Source organism: Tachysurus fulvidraco, chromosome 6, assembly GCF_022655615.1.
Source record: "Tachysurus fulvidraco isolate hzauxx_2018 chromosome 6, HZAU_PFXX_2.0, whole genome shotgun sequence".
Taxonomy (NCBI): domain Eukaryota; kingdom Metazoa; phylum Chordata; class Actinopteri; order Siluriformes; family Bagridae; genus Tachysurus; species Tachysurus fulvidraco.
In genome coordinates, this window is record NC_062523.1 from 20,463,373 (window position 1) to 20,488,514 (window position 25,142).

General features: G+C 42.5%; 1 protein-coding gene across 6 annotated transcripts in view; it reads left to right on the forward strand.

Annotated features, from left to right (window-relative positions):
• The window catches only part of zmym2 (zinc finger, MYM-type 2), a 26,054-nt gene extending 2,900 nt beyond the window's left edge, over positions 1–23,154 (forward strand). For 3 of the 6 annotated variants that reach the window (XM_027164544.2, XM_047815116.1, XM_027164542.2), the window contains exons 2-22: positions 4,644–5,467; positions 5,789–6,077; positions 6,178–6,340; positions 6,541–6,753; positions 8,418–8,565; positions 9,713–10,089; positions 10,211–10,361; positions 11,271–11,443; positions 11,656–11,821; positions 11,897–11,922; positions 12,443–12,584; positions 12,680–12,807; positions 12,945–13,107; positions 13,581–13,718; positions 13,850–13,962; positions 14,161–14,344; positions 14,647–14,798; positions 15,985–16,099; positions 16,357–16,599; positions 16,873–16,999; positions 21,957–23,154. In XM_027164544.2, coding sequence (XP_027020345.2) covers positions 4,663–5,467; positions 5,789–6,077; positions 6,178–6,340; positions 6,541–6,753; positions 8,418–8,565; positions 9,713–10,089; positions 10,211–10,361; positions 11,271–11,443; positions 11,656–11,821; positions 11,897–11,922; positions 12,443–12,584; positions 12,680–12,807; positions 12,945–13,107; positions 13,581–13,718; positions 13,850–13,962; positions 14,161–14,344; positions 14,647–14,798; positions 15,985–16,099; positions 16,357–16,599; positions 16,873–16,999; positions 21,957–22,143 — 4,203 coding nt within the window. In that variant the 5' untranslated portion in view covers positions 4,644–4,662 and the 3' untranslated portion in view covers positions 22,144–23,154. Of the gene's footprint in view, positions 1–4,367; positions 4,491–4,643; positions 5,468–5,788; positions 6,078–6,177; positions 6,341–6,540; positions 6,754–8,417; positions 8,566–9,712; positions 10,090–10,210; positions 10,362–11,270; positions 11,444–11,655; positions 11,822–11,896; positions 11,923–12,442; positions 12,585–12,679; positions 12,808–12,944; positions 13,108–13,580; positions 13,719–13,849; positions 13,963–14,160; positions 14,345–14,646; positions 14,799–15,984; positions 16,100–16,356; positions 16,600–16,872; positions 17,000–21,956 lie in introns of those variants that run through there. The other 3 variants (XM_027164548.2, XM_027164543.2, XR_003443370.2) reach the window with 3 other exon arrangements.
• Positions 23,155–25,142: the final 1,988 nt, after the last annotated feature.

Consider the following 25,142-nt stretch of genomic DNA (forward strand, 5'->3'; position numbering starts at 1 on the left):
TGGATCTGGGGGGTTTGTCTTTTAAAACCTTGGATATTTAAAGCACCTTTTGATTCTCACATAGTGTTGCTGTGTATGTGTTTATATATATATATATAACTTCCAATTTCCAGTCATTGTGACTCTGAATCCCTGAATTAATACCTGTATTTGCGTTACACAATTTTGTGATGTTACGACATTAGCGTAACTCTTATAATATAGTTTAGTAGATCCTAAACACTCATTTTTTTTTGCTATGATCTTTTTAAAGTAAGGTAGAAGAATAATGGAAAATAGTTGTAGGGTAAAATCTATGACTAAATGAGACCTTTTGAGAGATGTATGATGGCTTGTGTGGATAATCTGACCGGCTGATGCGATGCAGCGGTACACAGCCCAAAGTCTGTTATTTTCCAATAACATTGTGTTTTTAGGTATTTTATTTAATATTTACAACAGTGATTAACCAGTGATTGCTTTTTTTCCCAGTTTTATTAATGGATAATTTTCTTATCACTTACACTATAGCAGCTATAAAAATCAAGCTGTAAATACAAAGAAAAAATCCACATCTTGTCAAGATACCGAGAAGTCAGAAAGCTCACTGTCCTCTGTCCTGATGTCTGATGTTTTTTTTCCTGTCGCAGACAACATTTTCACGCTGAGATTCCTATTCTAATGGTCATAAATATACTGAAAGGCTAGAAAATTTAATGCCTTTCTTTGTTAAACAGCAAGTTTTTGTCTGCTTTTTAGTCTAAGATTAAGTAGATCGTCTGCCGTAAGTCTGTCACTCTATTTAAAAATTACACGTTGTGTGTTAATATAAACAGAATTAATCAATGCCTTCTGACCAGATGTAAGAAAACAACAGCTCTGTGTTATACCGAACTCTACTATATTTTCTACTTTTTCCTTTTTATACCATTTGTTATTTCTCACATCTGGTCAGAAGGTGTTGCCTGAACTCCTGCTGTGTTGCTGTTAACTAGTTTGCTGAAAGACCACGGAGAACAGTACACTCCTTGTCACTTAGTGTGGGTGTGTGTTTCTCTCACGAGGTGTGTATTTTCTGTGTATTTTTCATCATCTGATTTGCATTTGCCAAACTGTTCATTAGCTAGAGGCCTAGCATATAAGCCCTAACTTTCTACAGTTGCTTTTCTGTGAAGTTGGACTTGTGGATAGATAACTGACAGATAAAATATCTCCTCAAACACGAAATATGTGTCTAAAACATGCCACCAAATCCCATCTGACTGCTCTCACGGACATTCTGACTGATTTGATCTGAATCGATCAGTCTGATGTTGACAGTACCAGTTGGTTTGCTTTCTTTTTAGGTGGTTAAACAAATTTGTCTTTGAGATGACAGTCTTGCCTTTTTTTTTTTTAAGACAATTGTTTGCGCGTTGTCTGTTGTGTAAAAATCCAGCTTTTGGCTTTTATCGGTTCATATGTCTTTCATGAAGAATGGCACATTAAATGATTAGTGAAACGATTCACATCTGGTTAGTAAAACCTAGCCTGCTTCTCCTAATCTGTGCTTATAAATCCATTTAATAAACTACATATACATAGAATGCATATAGGAAACTAGAATAGGATGAACAGATGAAATTAGAAATAGAAAATAATAGATTATGGTGTGCAGTATGTTACAATAGCGAAAGGAAAGTGATGACACGGCTAGCTCTTTCACTTACTAGCTAATTCTACTAGCCTAGCGGTCTTTAACTACTGCAGCCAGGTTCTAATAATTACAGCGCGTGTCTGTTAGCTGATTTAACTCCTTCCCTAAAGAATGATTAACCAGTTGTAGCTTAGCAACCGTAACCAGGCGCAGGCACCCTTTGAAACGCTGTAAGGGTTTTGCAGTGTGCTGCAGCGTGTGAAGTGGAAGTGAAATTTTTTGCTTATTTCCTTTATCTGAGGCAAATGAGACGTGTAGCATCTGGATTAAACCGTGTGAAACAGTTAAACTTTAAAAATTAGCGTTGAGAGTCAGGGCTCGATAGTAAGCAGTGCCATGTGGTTGCAAATCTAAAAAAGGGTAATTTGTCATTCACCTGTTCAACAAAAAAAATAGAGAAAAAAGACAAATCGACTGTGGTGTAAATATAAGTTTAGGAGCAATTTGCTCCTCAGTGTTTAAACAGCACCACACCATACAGTGATGTGTTGGTGGGCAACAGCATTGCTGCTCTCTTAGAAAGAAGCAAACACACACACACACACTTCATTTTTCAAATCAAATACATTTTTTGAAGTTGAAGGAAAAAGCAGAGTGGTATATCAGTGGTATTAATGTCTGTATGTGTGTTTGCCTGTATGTCACGATCAGTCCAGCACTTCTCTATCAATATATATGTTTCTTAAAATCACAAAAGAGAAGTGAAAAGTACATATGCAATAAACCCAATACTCTAGATCAAAAAAGTCAAACATGTAAAGCCTTTAGTGATGTAGCTACAACGATTACGGTAACAGTACAGAAAGTGTATGAAGCTGTGAGAATGACCTCAGAATGTTGCATAAGAAAATCATTAAGGAGTGAAAATGGGCCCGGGAAGCTTGCTAACTGCCTGCGTCTCAATATCACTGACTAAAGTACAGTGATTTATTCTTATCTCGATCGTCAGTAAACCATTTATCCATCTTAAGAGACATAGTGTAGCCTATTGAATCAGTCAGTTAGTTTAATATCACGTGATGAACTTGCATGTCAGTCAGATTGGGATGAATCTGACAGACCGTGCAAAATTTTACTCTGTCTTTTCCAAATCTTTCCCTCAAGGACGGTGGAACATTTTCGCTCTCTTTTATTTTTATAATTTTCTTAGTCTGTGGTCCTTTTTTTTTGTTGTTGTTGAGAGAGTTCGGTACTTTACCAGGCACTTAGTCAGTGCTTCCAGACGCTGGAGAATCATTGCTTTTTTTTGAAAATGAAAATGATGCTGCTGTTGTGCGATTTTTAAGTCAAATCGTGTTCTGATTGGTCAAGCTTGTTTCTAAGCAACTGCTTGTTTAAACCTGTACTTTCCTGGTTTCTGCTGTATGCACCAGCATACTCTCTTAGATTCTTTTCAGCAGCAGAAGAATGTGAACTTGTTATAACCAACACAACTAGATCACAAATACAACCAGTCATTTTATTTTAATTATATTTTTATTTATTGATTGATTGATATTGATATTTTTAGACTAGTAAGGCTGCTTTCATCCGCCCACCCAAAAAAAATCACTCGGACAAGCAGAGAAACGTTAATGCCGAGCCCTGCAAATACACCTGCTTCAAGATATATGGCCAAATAGCGTACATTTCAGGGTAACTGATTTCTTGTTATTGTTAACGTTGAATTTACTAGCACATAATTCAAGGTATAATTACATCTCTGTGAGGTAGAAAATGGATAGCTGATGCTGGAAGTTGATGCTTTTAATGTTATCCTAATTAAATTAGATGTAATCATAAATGTGTGCATGCTACAATCCCAGTACATTGCTGCTGTTTCATTTCTATGGTCACCCCAGACCTTTCACTGCTCTAGCTAAGACAGACTTTTGCTAGCCTTTTGTACATTGTGTTGCTTCTATGAAATGCCCCACACACTCACTAATGTAAAGTCATTTCAGTGGGTCTGCTGGGCTATATATAAAGCCGGGTAGAAAATATAGATACAACAGCGAACCTAATTCTCACCCAGTGTGAACAAGTGTTTATCAGAGTACATACTATTTGGACCAAAGACTACTGGTCAAATTGTTGTATTGTGAGTAGGGGGAAATCACATGATGTTTACAGATAACGTTGTTTATGGTGGATAAACATAAACATTCTGATTCCCTTTATCGGAATCAGAATCAGAAAGGTCTTTAATGCCAAGTATGTTTTCACATACGAGAATTTTTTTCTTGTACAGTAGTTCTTTATATGCCTTTAAATTTGCTTGTTTATGAAAGCCTTTGTTCTGATTGTCTGATTCTGATTCTGTTGCAGCCATTTTAGCATCCTGTCTGCATTACACAGACCCAAGAAATAAATGTAAATACGGCTGTTATTGAAGCATTAGGATGTTGCCTTAACTTAAATGTCCGAGTTGTGAGTAAGCCAGGCGGTGTAAAGAGCTGGAGTGATTAGAGGAACATTATTATTATTTTAATAAGTCTGTCGGTAAATTTATCAGACAAACGAAGGCTAATCTTTTGTCTCTAGCACATAATGCATATGACCCGCTGATGCATCATGAACACTGTTACAGATTGCATTGACAGGAACTGTCCCTTGATGCTTTCATTACCATGGTAACCATAGATGTAAAGTAACCATGTAGGGTTGCAGGAATGAGGTCTAAAACAAGAAGGTCACCACAGCATACAGAACATGGAATTAGAATGTATAAACGAGAGCCTGAGACAGTAACAAGGCCAGGATGGTCTCCTGATTATTAGTACCCGATGAAAGATGGGTGCTTTTTAGAATATTGGGTTTAGCTTCATCATTCAATGTGTGTTTTGGTGGATGAATTAGAATTTTTGTGGCTGACCAGTTAATGATTTTTTTTAAAATACATTTTTTATAATGCTCAAATATCTATTTAATGGTAATAATTGTCAGTTTTCTTCAGGTGAATGCCTTATGTCTTTATTTGTGGTAACAGGTGGTTGGTTGCCTAAGCGATGGATGGAGAGTTGGAGCCCAAGACAGATGTGGAGGAGGGATTAACCAAGGAGGATGAGTCCATGGAAACCGCACCATCAACAGAAGTGTGCTCAGATGGGCAGTGCCAAGGAAGCGATGTCATGACAACAGATGCATCGAAGTCTCCAGAGGATAATGATGATGACGTTGTGCTGGTGGAGGGGCCTCAGTTTCAGGAGGAGAAAAATGCAGGAAGCCCCTCTAGCAACCCTGCACCTGCTGAGACCACAGACAGTGCAGAGCCAGCCACCACAGCAACAGCCTCCTCCAACACTCCTTCTCCTTCCTCCTCCACAGCTGAATCAACCATGGCTCCCAAAAGCCAGACTGAGCCCATTGTTATAGATGACGAAGAAGATTCTGTGCAAAGAGATGCTTCCCCCTCTTCTCTGGAATCGAGTCGGACCAGGGAAGCGCTAAGCAGCACTGAACCAGACTCGGAAATCAAAATCGAAAGCGTAACAACACTGGGAGGGTTGTGTTCATCAGAGGTGGCCATGTCGACATCAGCAGAGACATCCACAACACCATCTGACGAGGAAAGCATGAACCTCAAAATCACAAGTGTGACATCGTTGAAGGGCAGTGAGGAAGCAGAGGCTGTTGGAGATATGGAAACTACAGAGAACGGCTTGCAGATCAGCAGCACATTCAGCCTAAACCCAGAGGCTCAGCAGAGTCAAGGGTCAGCCAGCAAACCTTCACCAACGTTCAACCCAGGACGTGTTAATTCTGCTACCCAGCCCGTTCAAAATGGCGAGACAGGGACTCACCAGAGATCTGGTAACGCATAGACCACTTACCCCATTCATTTTGTTTGATAAATCGTTGCCAATTTTATAGGTAGAAAACCAGTGAATTGTTTTTTTCCAGTGTGTGCCATATTCGATTTAATATTGAGCCAATTTTAATGATGATGCAATACATTAGTTAGTGTTTATTGATATGTGCCTCAGATATAGTTATAAGCGCTGTAGATCGATTTAGAAGTACCTGGATTTGTGAAATTGTATCAATATATAGAAGCTGACTTGTACTGTCATGAGAATTTTTTTTTCTCAATTAAAAAAACCCCCTCTAAATTCAATTCTACATTTTTCTCAGATTCCTGGATCTCTCAGTCTGCATCTTTTCCCCGCAATCAGAAGCAACCAGGGGTGGACTCTCCCTCTCCTACAGCATCACTTCCCAAAGCACCAGGCCAGTCTTCCTCCGGCTCCCAGCAGCCACCGCGCACTATGAAGGTCACCTGTGCTAACTGTAAAAAGCCTTTAAAGAAAGGTCAGACTGCTTATCAGCGCAAAGGCTCCTCCCACCTGTTCTGCTCTACGACCTGCCTTTCTGCCTTCTCCCACAAACCCACACCCAAAAAGAGCTGCACCATGTGCAAGAAGTAAGACTTTAAAACTGTGAAATGTTTTGCGTTTATATCGTTGTCTCAAGAGACTATTGTGGTGATAAACTTGCCAAACGTAATTTCTCGTTAAATATAGGGACATTACTAGTATGAAAGGAACAATTGTGGCTCAGGTGGACTCAAGCGAATCATTTCAGGAGTTCTGCAGCACCGGTTGTCTGGCTGCATATGAAAATAAACAAAATTCCCCGAAGAACACCCTCAAAACAAAGTGTACTGTCTGTGGAAAGCTCACAGAGGTCAGTCAAATAGTTCAAGTGATTTTAGATTTTATATTCTATGAAGTCCTGTATTAAATGTTCAAACTAATATTGTTAGGATGTTATGATAATATGAGAAGCGTTGTTCTGTCATTTTTACTTCTCTGTCTGTCTTCTCTGTTGTTTGTTGTATGTTGATGCAAAGCATACCTCTATTTGTGTCTTGTTTATTTTTTTAGATTCGCCATGAAGTCAGCTTCAAAAACATCACGCATAAAATCTGCAGTGATGCCTGTTTTAACCGTTACCGTATGGCTAATGGCCTGATCATGAACTGTTGTGAGCAGTGTGGGAACTACCTGCCCAGTCGGGCCACAGCGAATCACTTCTTACTAATTGATGGGCAGCAGAAACGGTTCTGTTGTCAGAACTGTGTCAGGGACTACAAACAGGTAAATAACCCCACTAACATAACCACACTAAATATCCTTTGTTATTATTGTCCTTGGATATAGAGTACTTTGAATGTTCTTTAATTCCACATCGGAGTGCTTCTAAAAGTTTTCTGACCAATATGGCCATTCCAGCCTTTATTTTTGTTTGTACAAGTCAGCAATATTCTCTTATTTTATTTCTCATCATACAAACAAATGTCATTTTTGCCACAGCAAACAAAAGTAGGAGAAAGGTTTAATAATAAACGAATGATTGTGAAACGCATTGCAACCCGTATCCAAACTCGCATCCAACTCACATCCAGAACACAAACTGTCTCTCCAACAATATTTATTAAGACTTGCCCACTCGCAAAGGTTTTTTTTTTTGTTTGTTTGTTTGTTTTTTTGTTGGGTCACATTGGATTCCACTGTTCACCTCTGCTTCAAGGTGTAGTTTAGAAAAAGCTCCTTTATATTCAGCCAATCATTACCATTACCACAATGTGCTTTTGGCATGGTTGGCTTTGGATAATGGCTAATTTTCAGTTCCTACCTGATAAAATTAATTAATACAGTATTTTCCGCACTATAAGGCGCACCAAAAAGCCTTAAATTTTCTCAAAAATCAGCCGTGTGCCTAATAATCTGGTGCACCTTATGTGTGCACCGAGTTCCAAAAATCTTTAAAAATGTTGTTGTGCGACTTTGGTAAGCGCTCCGATTGATTGACTGTCGGACCGTTTCCCACTGACACGGGGACGTAATACATACACTACGTACGCTGGCAGCGATAAACCAATCAGAGAACATTATGTAATGCATACAGTACGTACGCTTACCTTCACCAAGCGAAGGTAAGGTACTTGGTAGGTATACTACCGGTATGCTGCAAAACAACATTTGTTTCTTCCTAACCATTATGCGTGCCACACTCCAGTCCAGTAGGTGGCGGTAAATGCACCTTAATTTGGTTTGCCATTCGCCAATAAAAACCAGATGCTTACGAGGCACAATTCAAACTACAGGCTATCAGTTACACGGTTGTAAATGGGAATAGAGCTGGGAAAGTATTCAACATCAATGTATCTATGGTTCGGAAGTGGAGGAAGCAAGAAAATGTACTGTGCCAAGTTAAGACACAGTAGATAACTAAACACAGTAGTTCAACTAAACTCACTGTTTTGCTTCTGTTACCTTTTTTGTAGACCGTATGTTTTAGCATGCGCCTTATAATATGGTCCTCCTTATGTATGGGTTAAGTACAGAAATAGACCCCGTAATTGAGACTGCGCCTTATAATCCGGTGCGCCTTATGGTGCGGAAAATACTGTACATTGTTTTTCTCAAACGAATGCACATTTGTGTGTTAGTCTGATTAGTTTTCCACCAACAATCATGACTGCACCACAAATCCAACTTCTTACGAAGCCGAGTTACTTTTTACTGCATTTCCTTGGCTTTGTACATGTACCTTGCACAATGACAATAAAGTTCAATCTAATCTAATCAAACAGAACAAGAATTCCGCTTCAATGAACCTCTGAGGTCGTGTTCCACAGATTTCACCATCATACAAGTGTTTCCCCTTTTCATTAATTTCATACACAGAAGTTACTCAGCACATCACAAAATTATTATCGTATGCCAGTCGTAATGAATTTTTTTTTATTTTACCCTAGATGCATGGAAAGATGACACAGTGTAGTGGATGTAAGGTCATGTGCAGGTCTTTCGATGTTACTCATGGTATTGGACCCACTGGAGTCATGGAGCCTTATTGTTCTTCGTCCTGTATGAATAAAAGCAAAATTGCATCTGCTTCACAAAGTAAGTACTGCTACAATTTGGACGCTTCTTACTTACTATTGTTGCCTCTTTCAAATACGTTGGGTTTTAGGTTGCGATTATTTTGCTCAGTTTTAGGTTTGCTAATTATAAATGATTATAAATCATTAAATCTTTTGAATCTGATTATATACATTGCTATTTGCATTGACCGTTATCCCAGTATTACTGTTCACAGGGGCTGGTTTGAAGACGCATATGTGCATATAAATGCCTTGTCAATCTAGTTGCTTGTGAAATCTTTGAAAGTGGTTCTTGGCAATGTTCGTTGACCAAACCTACCATTCTCTTGAATGAACATGGGGTCATGACTCATGAGACAATAGAACAGATTTGGACACAGATCCCAGTTGTTTCAAGTGTAAGCTAGGTTTATTGTCATGAACTAGCTGGCTGGTTGTGTGCTAAAATAACCAACACTCCAGTACATTATCCAAGAGCAATTTCAGTAAATGATGTCATAAAGGTTAATCACTGTGCTTGCACTTTTGATACCTGACTTTTGGGGGGAAATATCATCTTGTGTGACTAGTCAGTCGCCGGCGGCACTTTTTATCTATTTATTTATTTTTAAGTAACCAAGCGATACCTAGTAGCTTAGTGCTGTGATCAGGAGTGATGTTGCCTCTGATTTACTTTCTTGCAGAATTCGTTAAGGATTTCACTCGAATCCAACAGGGCTGATCTGGCTAATCAGTTAGATTGATTATCTGGAGCCGCTGTGCTGGATTAGGGTTGGAATTAAATTCTGCATGAAGTTAAATCTCCAGGAACAGTCTTGTTTATTGGAATTGCGTAATCACAAGTGTAAGGCCTCGGGCGGGGCGGGGACTTAAAACCGCTTTGTTTTGACTTATTCCTGTGCAGTTTGTTAGCCATTAGTTATTTTTATGGTTTTAAAATATTTTCAGTGGTATTTTAATGCATTGTATTGGCATCTATGCAATTACAAAACATATGCATTCGTCTGTGATGCAGAACTCACCACAAGTTGCACTAAAGCATATTCTGACAGCACAGCTGATGATGTTCATTGGCTGCTAACAATTTCATGGTTTCAGAAATGGTGTCAACTGACATGTATAAGACCCATGTGGGTTGTATTGACACTTTACATCTGTTTTTGTAGTTGCTGAGCCTTCCTGTCATTTCTGTAAGAGAAATGCATTACCTCAGTATCAGGCAACGCTACCTGAAGGGAAGGTCTTAAACTTCTGCAGCTCTCAGTGTGTCACCAAATTCCAGGTACATTCATCGAATAGCATACATTGTGTGAAAGCACCTCTAATAAACAAGCGGGTCTTTAAGGCCATAATTGAGCAGTTAATTGCAGGATTATGCCTTCAGACATGTTCGGTGTCTTTCACTTATCCTGTTTTTCAGAATGCCACTATACAAACGTCAGCCAACGGCCAACTTCCTGCCTCAGCTTCCAGTAATGTCCAACTGAAATGCAACTACTGCCGTGGCTCCTTTAGCCTGAAGCCAGAGATTCTGGAGTGGGAGGTATTGTAATCCACTACGTCTGTTTTATCATTACCGCGTTTTATGAATACTTAGGACATTCAGGCAAGTTTTTTTTTTTGTTTAATATGGTTGTTGGATATGTTCTTGCTATTTGTTTAAGGAAAAAATGTACCAGTTTTGCAGTAAGACGTGTTGTGAGGACTATAAGAAGCTCCATTGTATTGTGACTTTCTGCGAGTATTGCCAGGAAGAGAAGACACTTCATGAGACTGTCAAGTTTTCAGGGGTCAAAAGGCCTTTCTGCAGTGAAGGTACCTTTTTCATGTCTTTTTATTTTGCCTTGGATGCGAGCCTTTACCTGACCTGTTATTACAGCTGCAGTTTAAAAAAAATTCTGTCAGTTGTCAAGCCACCCCTCTGAACATAATCTACATAAATAAACTGTTCAGATATTAGCCTCATTAATAAAACCTGTACAGTAATATATTTGGTATATATCGGAACTAGAGAGCTGTTTATCTTTTTAAATTTACTTTTTTGTTTGTTTTATTTACTTTCTACCTGGTATTTAATTTTGGGATTTGGATTTCATCTATGCAGTCAAATAAAGTAATAAGTTTCTAAGAATTTAAAGTACATAAAAATACATTTCTAACAGTTTTGGGAACAATAAGTAATAATGTCCAGGGTTTCCTGCAGAAAATTTGTTACTTAAGACGTTAGGGTTCTGCGGGGCTAGCGGCGGGAGGGCGGGGCTAGTGGCAGGTATAGACTCTGTACTACATTTTAACAATTATTTATTTAACACTAAATAAAATTTAAATAACATAATAATAAATAAGAGTGCAAAACAACATTCCAAATTTTGCGGACACGCCTTTTTTTTTGCGGACAGTGACGGACCACGGTTTCCTCTCATTTTGTCCGATCATATTCTCCGAGCTGCACTTGACGGCTTTTTGTGCAGTGGAATTTAAAAAATTTTTTTGGACGATCTAGTTAAGGCAGTCGGGCTTCCGAGCTTAGGTGGGCTGCCTTAACTGAAAAACGCTTCGGGAAACCCTGATGTCTATAACTTTGATAATGGCATGTATGATTCAGAAAACTGTAACATTTGTTTGTTTGCTTGTTTTTATTTATTTCCAGTCTCAGCAATACTTTAGAAGCCAAATATTAAACTGATTTACAGAATAGTTATCTGCTACCTCTTTTGGCTGCAGGTTGCAAGCTGTTGTACAAGCAGGACTTTATACACCGTCTGGGCCTCAAATGTGTCACCTGCAACCACTGCACTCAGATGTGCAAAAAATCTGTTACCAAACAGATAGATGGTGTCAGCAGAGACTTCTGCAGTGAACCTTGTGCTAAGAAGTTTCATGACTGGTACTACAAGGTCGGTGATTCATTCTTTAATTGTTTATTACTTTTAAGCTTTTAAAAATGTCCTATGATTATAACTTTATTGCTGTTCACATTCTGAACCATGTTGTTGATTCCCCTTATAATATGAGGACACAGTACAAGGATTTATATCTTTTCATGTCCGTATGCTTTTGTTTCATTTATGCTTTTTTTAAACGTGAGCTTCTTTTGTTTGTCCACCAGGCGGCGCGCTGTGACTGCTGTAAAGTGCAGGGGAACTTGACAGAGTCTGTTCAGTGGCGTGCTGAGATGAAACACTTCTGTGATCAAGAGTGTCTCCTCCGTTTCTACTGCCAGCAAAATCAGCCCAATATGGCAACTCAGAAAGGGCCAGAAAACACAGCATTCGGTAATAAACTGTCCTAATAAAATCAGGAAAAGTATGTTTTTGATTTTTAAAGTAACAATGATTTTCTTTTATTAGGACAGACACATGCATCAAAGTTAACTGTGAGTACTAAAGTCAGTTTATTTTTCTCCTTTTATCACATTTACTGTTGATAGTTGATATAAGATGGGTGACAGAAACCGAGATAGTCCGTATAAACTATTTAGATATCTGTATGGGGCAGCACGGTGGCTTAGTGGGTAGCACGTTCGCCTCACACCTCCAGGGTTGGGGGTTCGATTCCCGCCTCTGCCTTGTGTGTGTGGAGTTTGCATGTTCTTCCCGTGCCTCGGGGGTTTCCTCCGGTTATTCCGGTTTCCTCCCCGGTCCAAAGACATGCATGGTAGGTTAATTGGCAAATTGTCCCTAGTGTGTGAGTGAATGAGTGTGTGTGTGCCCTGCGATTGGCACTCCATCAGGGTGTATCCTGCCTTGATGCCCGATGACGCCTGAGATAGGCACATGCTCCCCGTGACCTGAGGTAGTTTGGATAAGTGGTAGAAAATGAATGAATGAATGAAAAAATATATCTGTATGGACTAGCAAACTCTCTTTTGGTCTCTTTTTTTTATTTCTATGCAGCTGGTTAATCAGGGTCCTGTGTCATATGCCGGAGGAGGGATTGTTAAGGATGTGAAGAATAAAGCCGTTCTTTGTAAACCTCTCACCATGACTAAAGCGACGTACTGCAAACCTCATATGCAGAGCAAGCCACTGCAAACAGGTAGATTATGTCGCACACAGACTGCCTCAGTATAGGACCTGTATGTGTGTCCGTTAAAGACACAGACTAACATGCATTCCGTTGTGTCTTTACAGAAGAAGATGGCTTGGAGGGCTTGGTAAAGGAGTATGTCCCTGTTCCAATTCCTGTTCCTGTGTATGTTCCAGTACCCATGAATCTCTATGCTCAGGCCACACCCACCACTGTTCCAATACCTGTACCTGTAAGAGCTTCTCTCTTAATTACAGAGACTCCCAGAAATTCTATGTAATCAATCCTTTACTGTTGATGAGCTGTACATACAATGTGAATGTATGATGAAGTTTTAGAGAAGACTTTGTTCGTCTCTGTTGTTCTCAGGTACCCGTGCCAGTGTTTCTACCCACCACACTGCAGAATGCTGAGCATATTGTGAAGGCCATAGATGAGCTCAAAGCCAAGGTTCCCAGTGATCCTCTAGAAGCTGATCTGATAGCTATGGCTGAAATGATCGCAGAGGAAGATAAGAAACCTGACTGTTCAGGTGTGAAGATTTTCACAGAAACCCCTTTTGTTGTTTGCCTTACAACATACAACAATACATAGTCCAGCAATGTATAAAACATGTTCACAAGTGACACATGTGTACTCGCTGTGTATGTGCCCTGGTTTCATACATGCATACTCTAGGCTGTAATTGATCTGCGCTACAATTGCACATATATTTTGCATCACTGATTGATATTTTTCCATGGTGTTGTATTAGTATCTTCTAGCTCCTTGCTATAAATACTTATAACTACTCAGCAGCTTATTTTTGATTTGATTCAATTTTATTCACATTTCTTTAAAGATATACTAGAAATATTACATTTTAGAATTTTCCTTATTATTGCTCTCCTTTTTATTTTTGCACCAAATAAGAAAATAAAGACTATGCTGTGATTTGTAAAAAAAAAAAAAAAAAAATGGCTTTCTACAAATATTTTTTTAAGTTTTCATTTTTATCCCTTTTAGATATCAAATGTGAGATGGAGAGTACAGAGGTTATAAAGGAGAGCGTGAATAGCACCAGTGTTGGTAGCAGTTCAGAAGAAGAGGAAGAGGAAGAAAAGTATGAACCCGAGTTGGACCTGGAAAAAGATCTTCCTCAAGGTTCCAAAACTAATTAATTGTTATAACACTGGCATCATGCGCATGTCAGTTGTGTAACAAAAACAAGCTAGTCTTGTTATAGCTAATATTCTCCACGACACTGGTGTAACATTTGGTATAATCCTCCTCAGCTTTAGAGCCTGTGCCCACTTTAGAGGAGATGGACACAGACATGGGTTTCACATTACCACCCGTCCTCACTGAAGAGCGAGAGGAGACATCTTGGACCAGAACACGGAGGAAGGTATTTAACTCGTACATCATGAATTGTTTGCGTGTGTGTCCAGTGATTATAAACACTATGCTGTTCACATGCTGATGTGCTGTGATTGTTGATGTTATTATGAGGACATTACATGGATGGTACCTACAAATTGTCTGGTGGTGATTTTATATATTTATATCCTTATCACTCATGATTTTTATGTCAATTGTGTTTTAGGGAATCAAGAGGCGGGCCATAGAAGAGGAAACTCCTATGGAGTCATCTTCAACAGCAGAGCCTTTTGCAACAAATCCCTCCTTCCCCCTGAGCTCCAGGTATGGCCTGAATGCGTGGAAGAGATGGGCCACATCATCAGCTGCAAAGTCCAGTGATGTAAAAGAGAAAGTTGCTTGCAAACAAGGTGAGAAAATCTGGTCATGAGGGATTCTTTTATGAGTAATAATAAGGAGGTGCCTTTTAATTTGTGCATCTCAATGTGTCCAGTGATTATAACTCAACTGCTGTTCACATCCTGAAACATCTGGTGTTGATCATTTGAAGTTATGAGGACACAAGCTTGTTTATAAAAGGCTGTAGAAAAACATTTGTTAATTTTTGAATTATACTTCCGTTTTTACTTCTTTCTAACAGAAGTAGATTAACATATTATAGAATTATAAAATGATAATTATATAATATCTTTTTGTTTTTATGTCTGTTCAGTGACTCCATCTCGGTTGAAAGGCAGTCTCATTTCTCTGAGCGCAGCAGATCTGAACAATTCTCTAACTCAGTTTGTCAGAGAGGTGCGTCGGCCCAATGGTGAGCGCTATGCTCCAGACAGCATTCTATACCTTTGCCTCAGCATACAGAAGGTATGTGTGACTGCTTTCTATGCATGTGGCTTGTGTCATTGTCAGTTTTGGGAATTTGTTTGGAAGTTTTGACCTTTTGGAGTGTAATGTATAGACTCTGCAGAATAGGGAGCTATGTGCTTGTGCAGACAGGCTTGCATTTGTAATGACATAATGCTAGTCTGTCCTGACATAATTATTATACAAATATAGTGACTGTTCTAATTTAATTTTCTTCAGGCTAATGGTGTGAAGTGAAAGGAAACTCCTTTAGTTTAATCTTCATTAAAACTATCAAGACTGATGAACAAAACAAAAAGCCACAGAGCAGTTGCACCAAGATATTTGTGTAGCACATGGATCTGATTTTCTTTTTAAAATTTTTTGTATTTCCAGTTCATTTCAAGGAACACAATGCATGTCTTTACTTTTTATTTCGGTGTGGTTAGGATGTTAAATTGCAGTGCACATTGATGCAGCTGAAAACACATGGCAGCTGCACAGTGGATAAAACTATGCAGATACAGGTCAAGAGCTTCAGTTAATGTTCACATCAAACATAAGATTTGGGTACCTTTTATTCACAGTACCTTTCATTAGAAGAAAATTCAACAGGCTTCAGCTATCCAGTTTGGATAAGTCTGTGCCCATGATAGCCAAGGATTCTTGTTCTCAGCTGACAGGAGTGAAACCCGATGCTGTAAAAAGTGATTAATTTCCTATATCCTTAATGGAACTTCAGACCAATTTGGCCATTTTATTGTATCAAAAGGTGTTTCCACCCACAAAAATGTCCCTCGCTTAGTTTTTCTTTGTTTTTCACACTTGTATGTGCAAATGCCAGAGACTGTGTGTGTGAAAATCAGCAGTTTCTGAAATATTCCAACCGGCCCATCTGGTAATGATAACCGTACGTCAGTTAAAGTCACAGGGATCACATTTTTTTACCCATACTTTTGTTTGACATGAGCATTAACTGAAACTCTTGACCCTGTATACAGTATCTTCATGATTTTGTGTATTGTGCTGCTGCAACATGATTGGCTGTTTAGATAACTGCATAAACGAGCAGGAGTTCCTATTAAAGTGGACAATGACTGTGTCAGAATTTCTCTCCATGCTAACTATCTTACTAATACAGTCACCATTATTCTTTTTTAAATCTCAATCTTTTTTTTTATTTTTTTTTTTATTGGTTTGCTTAAAGTATTTGCAGGAAAAAGGAAGGACAGATGACCTGCTTAATGATCCTTGCTACAGTGCATTTGAGGAGGAACTTAACAAGGTTCTCAAAGGCTGGCAGCCCTCCGTTCTTCCTGATGGTAAAACACTTAGTGTGATTTTGTCATGCTGCTGTTAATTAAGAGTGTCCAGTGATTAGAACCATTGCTGTTCACATCCTGAACTAAAGATGTTGAATCGTTACTATGAGGACATTTTTAAGTTAACATTTTACGTTTGAGGCTTTTTAACAATCCCCACCCCCACCCCCTTCATGTTGTATATGACATCAAAACTATAATGTAAATTTGTTCTGTATGTGTAGATGTATATGTTTAAATGGTGCTATTGTGTTTAGGCTCTCTCTGGGGTCGTGTAGAGGAGCCATGCCTGTGGAGCAGCAAACAGCTAGGAGAACATTCCCCTTCAGTTCTCCTGCGCTCTCTTTTCTATCTCAACACAAAATACTTTGGCCTGCGCACCGTCGAACAGCACACGCGCCTCTCTTTTGGTAACGTCTACGGGCCCAGCACTTCTAAGCCTCACAGTCACGACACCACTGTCTGTATTTGCATCCCTTCCATCTCACAGGATCAGTACGGTACGGTTCACTGCAGTTAATTAACACCCGTTTGAGCTCACAAGATTCTTGTAAATTGCTTTATGATGGTGTTCCATTTAATTGCTTGTTATCAGTGATTTTTATTATTTACTATGCTCTCCTTCGGGGTTTTATGTAAGGTCTATCTTAACGTTGAGACTTACAGTGTACAGACCAAGCGATGATCTTTTTACGTACTGTTGCTTGTTTTTATTGGTCTTGGGTTCAGCCATTATTTTAGTGTGTTAATGCTGTTGTCTCTCACGTGAACAGAACCAACAACTAGCAAGAAAAGGCGTAAGGATTCGAACTTTGATCACAGCAGTGGTTCGGGAGGCTTCACTCACTGTCCTGTTAAGAAGCACGAGTGCCGACTTTATGAACTCTATTTGTCTAAGTGGTGAGTCTCGCCTGAATCCAGGTGTATAAACCTTGCTCACTATACACTATAACAGTATTCCCATTTTTGTAGCAGTTGCATAGGCTATTTATTTAGCCATTTTCTGAAATCGTGGCCTCCCTACTATACATAGTTCACTGAAGTAAACAATCTACATGCTTATTATTAGCTAAGATCATAATCTCTGATATTTCATATTGGTGAATCCAGGATGTTCTCCACCTTGACACAGAGAAAGAGAGTTTCATGTTCCAAGTGAGAATAAGGAAAGGCATGAAACATCCAGGGGGTCAGTTAAAACACCTGTGAAACCCGGGGTGGTTGGTAGAGAGCTTATGATGTATATTGGTGTTGAGAATGTATAAAGCTTGCAAGCTCTGATGCAGTTGTTTTAAATGTATATTTGTGTTTAACAGTTAGAATAGCTTTGCACTGTTGGGTGTGTGTCTGGGTCTGTGTCTGTCTGTCTGTGTATCCCTGTCTCTGTGTGTGTCTCCCTGTCTGTGTGAGTGTGTGTGTGTCTCCCTGTCTGTCTGTGTGTGTGTCTCCCTGTCTGTCTGTGTGTGTGTCTCCCTGTCTGTCTGTGTGAGTGTGTGTGTGTCTCCCTGTCTGTCTGTGTGTCTCCCTGTCTGTCTGTGTGAGTGTGTGTGTCTCCCTGTCTGTCTGTGTGAGTGTGTGTGTGTGTCTGTCTCCCTCCCTGTCTGTGTGAGTGTGTGTGTGTGTGTGTCTGTCTCCCTCCCTGTCTGTGTGAGTGTGTGTGTCTCCCTGTCTGTCTGTGTGAGTGTGTGTGTCTCCCTGTCTGTATGTGTGAGTGTGTGTGTGTCTCCCTGTCTGTCTGTGTGAGTGTGTGTGTCTCCCTGTCTGTATGTGTGAGTGTGTGTGTGTCTCCCTGTCTGTCTGTGTGAGTGTGTGTGTCTCCCTGTCTGTCTGTGTGAGTGTGTGTGTGTCTCCCTGTCTGTCTGTGTGAGTGTGTGTGTCTCCCTGTCTGTCTGTGTGAGTGTGTGTGTCTCCCTGTCTGTCTGTGTGTGTGTGTGTCTCCCTGTCTGTCTGTGTGAGTGTGTGTCTCCCTCCCTGTCTGTCTGTGTGAGTGTGTGTCTCCCTCCCTGTCTGTCTGTGTGAGTGTGTGTGTGTCTCCCTCCCTGTCTGTCTGTGTGAGTGTGTGTGTGTGTCTCCCTCCCTGTCTGTCTGTGTGAGTGTGTGTGTGTCTCCCTCCCTGTCTGTCTGTGTGAGTGTGTGTGTGTCTCCCTCCCTGTCTGTCTGTGTGAGTGTGTGTGTGTCTCCCTCCCTGTCTCTGTGTGAGTGTGTCTCCCTCCCTGTCTGTCTGTGTGAGTGTGTGTGTCTCCCTGTCTGTCTGTGTGAATGAGTGTGTCTCCCTCCCTGTCTGTGCGAGTGAGTGTGTGTGTGTGAGTGTGTGTCTCCCTCCCTGTCTGTGCGAGTGAGTGTGTGTGTGTCTCCCTCCCTGTCTGTGCGAGTGAGTGTGTGCGAGTGAGTGTGTGTGTGTCTCCCTCCCTGTCTGTGCGAGTGAGTGTGTGTGTGTGTCTCCCTCCCTGTCTGTGCGAGTGAGTGTGTGTGTGTCTCCCTCCCTGTCTGTGCGAGTGAGTGTGTGTGTGTCTCCCTCCCTGTCTGTGCGAGTGAGTGTGTGTGTGTCTCCCTCCCTGTCTGTGCGAGTGAGTGTGTGTGTGTGTGTGTGTGTGTGTCTCCCTCCCTGTCTGTGCGAGTGAGTGTGTGTGTGTGTGTGTGTGTGTGTGTCTCCCTCCCTGTCTGTGCGAGTGAGTGTGTGTGTGAGTGTGTGTCTCCCTCCCTGTCTGTGTGAGTGAGTGTGTGTCTCCCTCCCTGTCTGTGTGAGTGAGTGTGTGTCTCCCTCCCTGTCTGTGTGAGTGAGTGTGTGTCTCCCTCCCTGTCTGTGTGAGTGTGTGTGTGTGTGTCTCCCTCCCTGTCTGTGTGAGTGTGTGTGTGTGTGTCTCCCTCCCTGTCTGTGTGAGTGTGTGTGTGTGTCTCCCTCCCTGTCTGTGTGAGTGTGTGTGTGTGTCTCCCTCCCTGTCTGTGTGTGTGTGTGTGTGTGTGTCTCCCTCCCTGTCTGTGTGAGTGTGTGTGTGTGTGTCTCCCTCCCTGTCTGTGTGAGTGTGTGTGTGTGTGTCTCCCTCCCTGTCTGTGTGTGTGTGTGTGTGTGTGTCTCCCTCCCTGTCTGTGTGAGTGTGTGTGTGTGTCTGTCTCCCTCCCTGTCTGTGTGAGTGTGTGTGTGTGTGTGTGTGTCTGTCTCCCTCCCTGTCTGTGTGAGTGTGTGTGTGTGTGTGTGTCTGTCTCCCTCCCTGTCTGTGTGAGTGTGAGTGTGTGTCTGTCTCCCTCCCTGTCTGTGTGAGTGTGTGTGTGTGTGTGTGTGTCTCCCTGTCTGTCTGTGCGAGTGAGTGTGTGTGTGTGTGTCTCCCTGTCTGTCTGTGCGAGTGAGTGTGTGTGTGTGTCTCCCTGTCTGTCTGTGCGAGTGAGTGTGTGTGTGTGTGTGTCTCCCTGTCTGTCTGTGCGAGTGAGTGTGTGTGTGTCTCCCTGTCTGTCTGTGCGAGTGAGTGTGTGTGTCTGTCTCCCTGTCTGTCTGTGCGAGTGAGTGTGTGTCTGTCTCCCTGTCTGTCTGTGCGAGTGAGTGTGTGTCTGTCTCCCTGTCTGTGTGAGTGTGAGTGTGTGTCTGTCTCCCTCCCTGTCTGTGTGAGTGTGTGTCTCCCTCCCTGTCTGTCTGTGTGTGTGTGAGTGTGTGTCTGTCTCCCTGTCTGTCTGTGCGAGTGAGTGTGTGTCTGTCTCCCTGTCTGTCTGTGCGAGTGAGTGTGTGTGTGTCTGTCTCCCTGTCTGTCTGTGCGAGTGAGTGTGTGTGTGTGTCTGTCTCCCTGTCTGTCTGTGTGAGTGTGTGTGTGTGTCTGTCTCCCTGTCTGTGTGAGTGTGTGTGTGTGTGTCTGTCTCCCTGTCTGTGTGAGTGTGTGTGTTTGTCTGTCTCCCTGTCTGTGTGAGTGTGTGTGTCTGTCTGTCTCCCTGTCTGTGTGAGTGTGTGTGTGTGTGTGTGTGTCTGTCTCCCTGTCTGAGTGTGTGTGTGTGTGTGTGTCTGTCTCCCTGTCTGTCTGTGCGAGTGAGTGTGTGTGTGTCTGTCTCCCTGTCTGTCTGTGTGAGTGTGTGTGTGTGTCTGTCTCCCTGTCTGTGTGAGTGTGTGTGTGTGTGTGTCTGTCTCCCTGTCTGTGTGAGTGTGTGTGTGTGTGTGTCTGTCTCCGTGTGTGTGTGTGTGTGTCTGTCTCCCTGTCTGTGTGAGTGTGTGTGTGTGTGTGTGTGTCTGTCTCCCTCCCTCCCTGTCTGTGTGTGTGTCTGTGTGTGTGTCTCCCTCCCTCCCTGTCTGTGTGTGTGTCTCCCTCCCTGTCTGTGTGTGTGTCTCCCTCCCTGTCTGTGTGTGTGTCTCCCTCCCTGTCTGTGTGTGTGTCTCCCTCCCTGTCTGTGTGTGTGTCTCCCTCCCTGTCTGTGTGTGTGTCTCCCTCCCTGTCTGTGTGTGTGTCTCCCTCCCTGTCTGTGTGTGTGTCTCCCTCCCTGTCTGTGTGTGTGTCTCCCTCCCTGTCTGTGTGTGTGTGTGTCTCCCTCCCTGTCTGTGTGTGTGTGTGTCTCCCTCCCTGTCTGTGTGTGTGTGTGTCTCCCTCCCTGTCTGTGTGTGTGTGTGTCTCCCTCCCTGTCTGTGTGTGTGTGTGTCTCCCTCCCTGTCTGTGTGTGTGTGTGTCTCCCTCCCTGTCTGTGTGAGTGTGTGTCTCCCTCCCTGTCTGTGTGAGTGTGTGTCTCCCTCCCTGTCTGTGTGAGTGTGTGTCTCCCTCCCTGTCTGTGTGTGTGTGTGTCTCCCTCCCTGTCTGTGTGTGTGTGTGTCTCCCTCCCTGTCTGTGTGTGTGTGTGTCTCCCTCCCTGTCTGTGTGTGTGTGTGTCTCCCTCCCTGTCTGTGTGTGTGTGTGTCTCACTCCCTGTCTGTGTGTGTGTGTGTGTCTCACTCCCTGTCTGTGTGTGTGTGTGTGTCTCACTCCCTGTCTGTGTGTGTGTGTGTGTCTCACTCCCTGTCTGTGTGTGTGTGTGTGTCTCACTCCCTGTCTGTGTGTGTGTGTGTGTCTCACTCCCTGTCTGTGTGTGTGTGTGTGTCTCACTCCCTGTCTGTGTGTGTGTGTGTGTCTCACTCCCTGTCTGTGTGTGTGTGTGTCTCACTCCCTGTCTGTGTGTGTGTGTGTCTCACTCCCTGTCTGTGTGTGTGTCTCACTCCCTGTCTGTGTGTGTGTGTGTCTCACTCCCTGTCTGTGTGTGTGTGTGTGTGTCTCACTCCCTGTCTGTGTGTGGGTCTCACTCCCTGTCTGTGTGTGGGTCTCACTCCCTGTCTGTGTGTGGGTCTCACTCCCTGTCTGTGTGTGGGTCTCACTCCCTGTCTGTGTGTGGGTCTCACTCCCTGTCTGTGTGTGTGTGTGTGTCTCACTCCCTGTGTGTGTGTGTGTGTGTGTCTCACTCCCTGTCTGTGTGTGTGTGTGTGTGTCTCACTCCCTGTCTGTGTGTGTGTGTGTGTCTCACTCCCTGTCTGTGTGTGTGTGTGTGTGTCTCACTCCCTGTCTGTGTGTGTGTGTGTGTGTGTCTCACTCCCTGTCTGTGTGTGTGTGTGTGTGTGTCTCACTCCCTGTCTGTGTGTGTGTGTGTGTGTGTCTCACTCCCTGTCTGTGTGTGTGTGTGTGTGTGTCTCACTCCCTGTCTGTGTGTGTGTGTGTGTGTGTGTCTCACTCCCTGTCTTTGTGTGTGTGTGTGTCTCTCCCTGTCTGTGTGTGTGTCTCCCTCCCTGTCTCTGTGTGTGTGTGTGTGTGTGTCTCTCCTGTCTGTGTGAGTGCGTGTGTCTCTCTCTGTGTGTCTCTGTGTGTGTGTGTGTGTAAAAGATAAAGTCCTGTCTAATATGGATGTCCTGCTTGCTTTTCCACAGCCCTGAGTCCGTGAGGCAGAGGACAGATTTCTTTTATGTGAAGCCAGAGATTGACTCTACGTTTGACAGTCCTGTGTGGTTCAGTTCAAGTCCTCTAGAAAAGTGTGTGCTGGAGAGTTTACTAACTCAAGTCCTTCTGGTGAGGGATATCTACAGAGAGCGCAGCCATGAGGAAGAGGGAATTTAGGAAAAGAGGAACTGAGGCCTTGTATGCCACCATAGCACCCTCTGCATTACCTGTCACGTTCCCTTTAAATACACTGATCCCATTACAGTTATAAGCAAAGCGAATACTGTATGTCAGGACTTGAGGGGTTTATGGCTTAATACTGATTTCTAAATCAGTGTTTCCAGAAGACTTGGTCTGGTGATTGGTGCTTTACATGAAAAGCAACCCACAGACTGCTGCTTTTTCTTCTTTTTTTGTAAATTTTTTGTTGTTTTTCATTTGTTAGGAAATTGTGTGTATGTGATGTAGCATTATCTACGATGCCCAGATTGGGCTGCTGTGGTCTGTAAATATTTCTGAAAATATTGTTAGAGAGAGGTGAAGTGTGTCGAAAACAAAAACCGTTGAAATACTATAGATGAATAAAATGAAAGAAATCATCCTCAATACGAATCCAACATGCCTTCTTAAGAGAAAATGTTTATTTATTGCAGTTTGTGATCTAATGGAGTCCTTATGATAGGACTGTGTGTGTGTGTGTGTGTGTGTGTGTGTGTGTGTGTGTGTGTGTGTGTGCGCGCGCTATGCCATTTCCCTCACATTCATTAAGAGCATTAAAAGCCTGCTGCAGCCGTTGACCACCCATCTGTGTCTGTCTCTCTCTCTCCACCTTTTCTTTTGGAGTTTGGGTGTTGTGTGGCAGAGCAGGCTTATTTGTTGGTATTAAACTTTGTGTGAAGCTATTCTTTTGAAAAATCAGTTCTCTAATCCTTTATTTTTATCCCAAATATGTGTTGTTTTTCCCCTCTTCCAGCTTTACTGACATTTGGATGTTTATTACTTTTCCCTTTTTATTTTATTAAACAAAGCACTTGACAAAAAGTGCAGTGTTGATTCCACGGTGACATTTTGTTAATGGCAGAACAGAACATTTGTACTGTACTCGGGTGGGATTTGTGACTGAAAAAATTGTATATCTGCAAAGGACAGTTTTGATCATTAAAAAAACATTCTTATAGATGAAAGGAAGAAACGGCTTTATGTGTTAAATGGTTTTATGTTTTCATTGTCTGTTTTTATAAATTCTATTTTTTTACCAACTAATTAAAAGTCATTTTCTTTATTTTACAAAGACATCCTTTTGGAATTTCACTGATTTAATGAGCCTCTTCACACAGAACAAAATCGAATACTTTCAGTGTTTGTGAAGATTCGTAGCTTCAAGAACTGACATTTTCTCAGCTGTTGTCACATTGTAGCTCAGCAGAACCTGGAGCTAAAAGGAACTTTTTAGTAATGACATTGGGCTAGAGTAAAAACAGCCTTCTCCTTCTGCCCTGGTCAACAAACATCACACCTGAAGGTAATTAGATTTGCAAATGGGGCTGAGAGAGAATCGCTATTTTGGTTAATTTTTTAGATTTCAAATAAATAGGTCTTTGGAGTTGTATTAAGGCAAGCTACATTAAATTGTCTAGACATTCATCTTAATCTTTTTTTTCTGTCCTGACACGCATGCATCTAGGTCAGCAATAACATCACCCCCACCATCTTCCTCCATTAAACAAACTAGAAATGTGCTGCAAACACTTACATATTATTCTAGACCATCGTTAATCACTTAACAGGTTTACTGCTGCATGTGACTCAAGGTTGTAACTTTTCATTCTCAATCCCCAACCTAAAATTCTCTTCTTGTCATCTTTGTGTAATCTCCTCAGCTACAAGCTCCTTCCCAGGTTATGGAGTGACATCGAATCAACACGCAAAGCATCAGAACTAAACAAGCTAGCTCTTCTTATCTTTCCTTTAAATACATACCCGTATGTTGTATATACAAGTATTTGGATCATCAACATACTGTAAACACCTCTTTACTTTCTTTATTGACTACACAGATCACTGCTTGTTAACTAGCTTGTTGCTTACAACATGGTGGTGGTTGATTTTTGTTTGTTTTACATTTCGTATATCGAATGCTCCAAAGTCAAAGATATTTCAAGCTGCTAATTACCATTACAAAGGTAGATAGATAAAAACCTCTTATGAAGAATATTAAAGCAAGGTCCGTGACGTCGCCCGGTATGGCGCAACCGGGGCCCCACCCTGGAGCCAGGCCCGGGGGTTGGAGCTCGCATGTGAGCGCCTGGTGGCCGGGTCTTACCTCACGGGGCCCAGCCGTGCTCATCCCGAAGGAGCGACGTGGGGCCGATCTCCTGTGGGCCCACCACCTGCAGGAGAAACCGTAAGGGGCGGGTGCAATGTGGATTGGGTGGCAGTCGAAGGCGGGAGCCTCGGCGACCCAATCTCTGGACACGGAATCTGACTCTAGGGACATGGAATGTCACCTCGCTGGGGAGGAAGGAGCCTGAGCTGGTGCGGGAGGTTGAGAGATACCGACTAGAGATAGTTGGGCTCACCTCCACGCACAGCTTGGGCTCTGGAACCCAACTCCTCGAGAGAGGCTGGACTCTACTACTCTGGAGTTGCCCACGGTGAGAGGCGGCGGGCTGGTGTGGGCTTGCTCATAGCCCCCCAGCTCAGCAGCCATGTGTTGGAGTTTACCCCGGTGAACGAGAAGGTCGTTTCCCTGCGCCTTCGGGTCTCTCTGCCATTTGGCCCATAAGCACAAATAACAGTGTGGAGTACCCGGCCTTCTTGGCGTCTCTGGGAGGGGTGCTAGAAAGTGCCCCGACCGGGGACTCCGTCGTTCTACTGGGGGACTTCAATGCACACGTGGGCAGCGACAGTGACACCTGGAGGGGCGTGATTGGGAGAAACGGCCCCCCCAACCTGAACCAGAGTGGTGTTCTGTTATTGGACTTCTGTGCTAGTCACAGTTTGTCCATAACAAACACCATGTTCAAGCATAAGGGTGTCCATCAGTACACATGGCACCAGGACACCCTAGGTCGGAAGTCAACGATCGACTTTGTGGTTGTTTCATCTGACCTCTGGCCGTATGTCTTGGACACTCGGGTAAAGAGAGGGACGGAGCTGTCAAATGATCACCACCT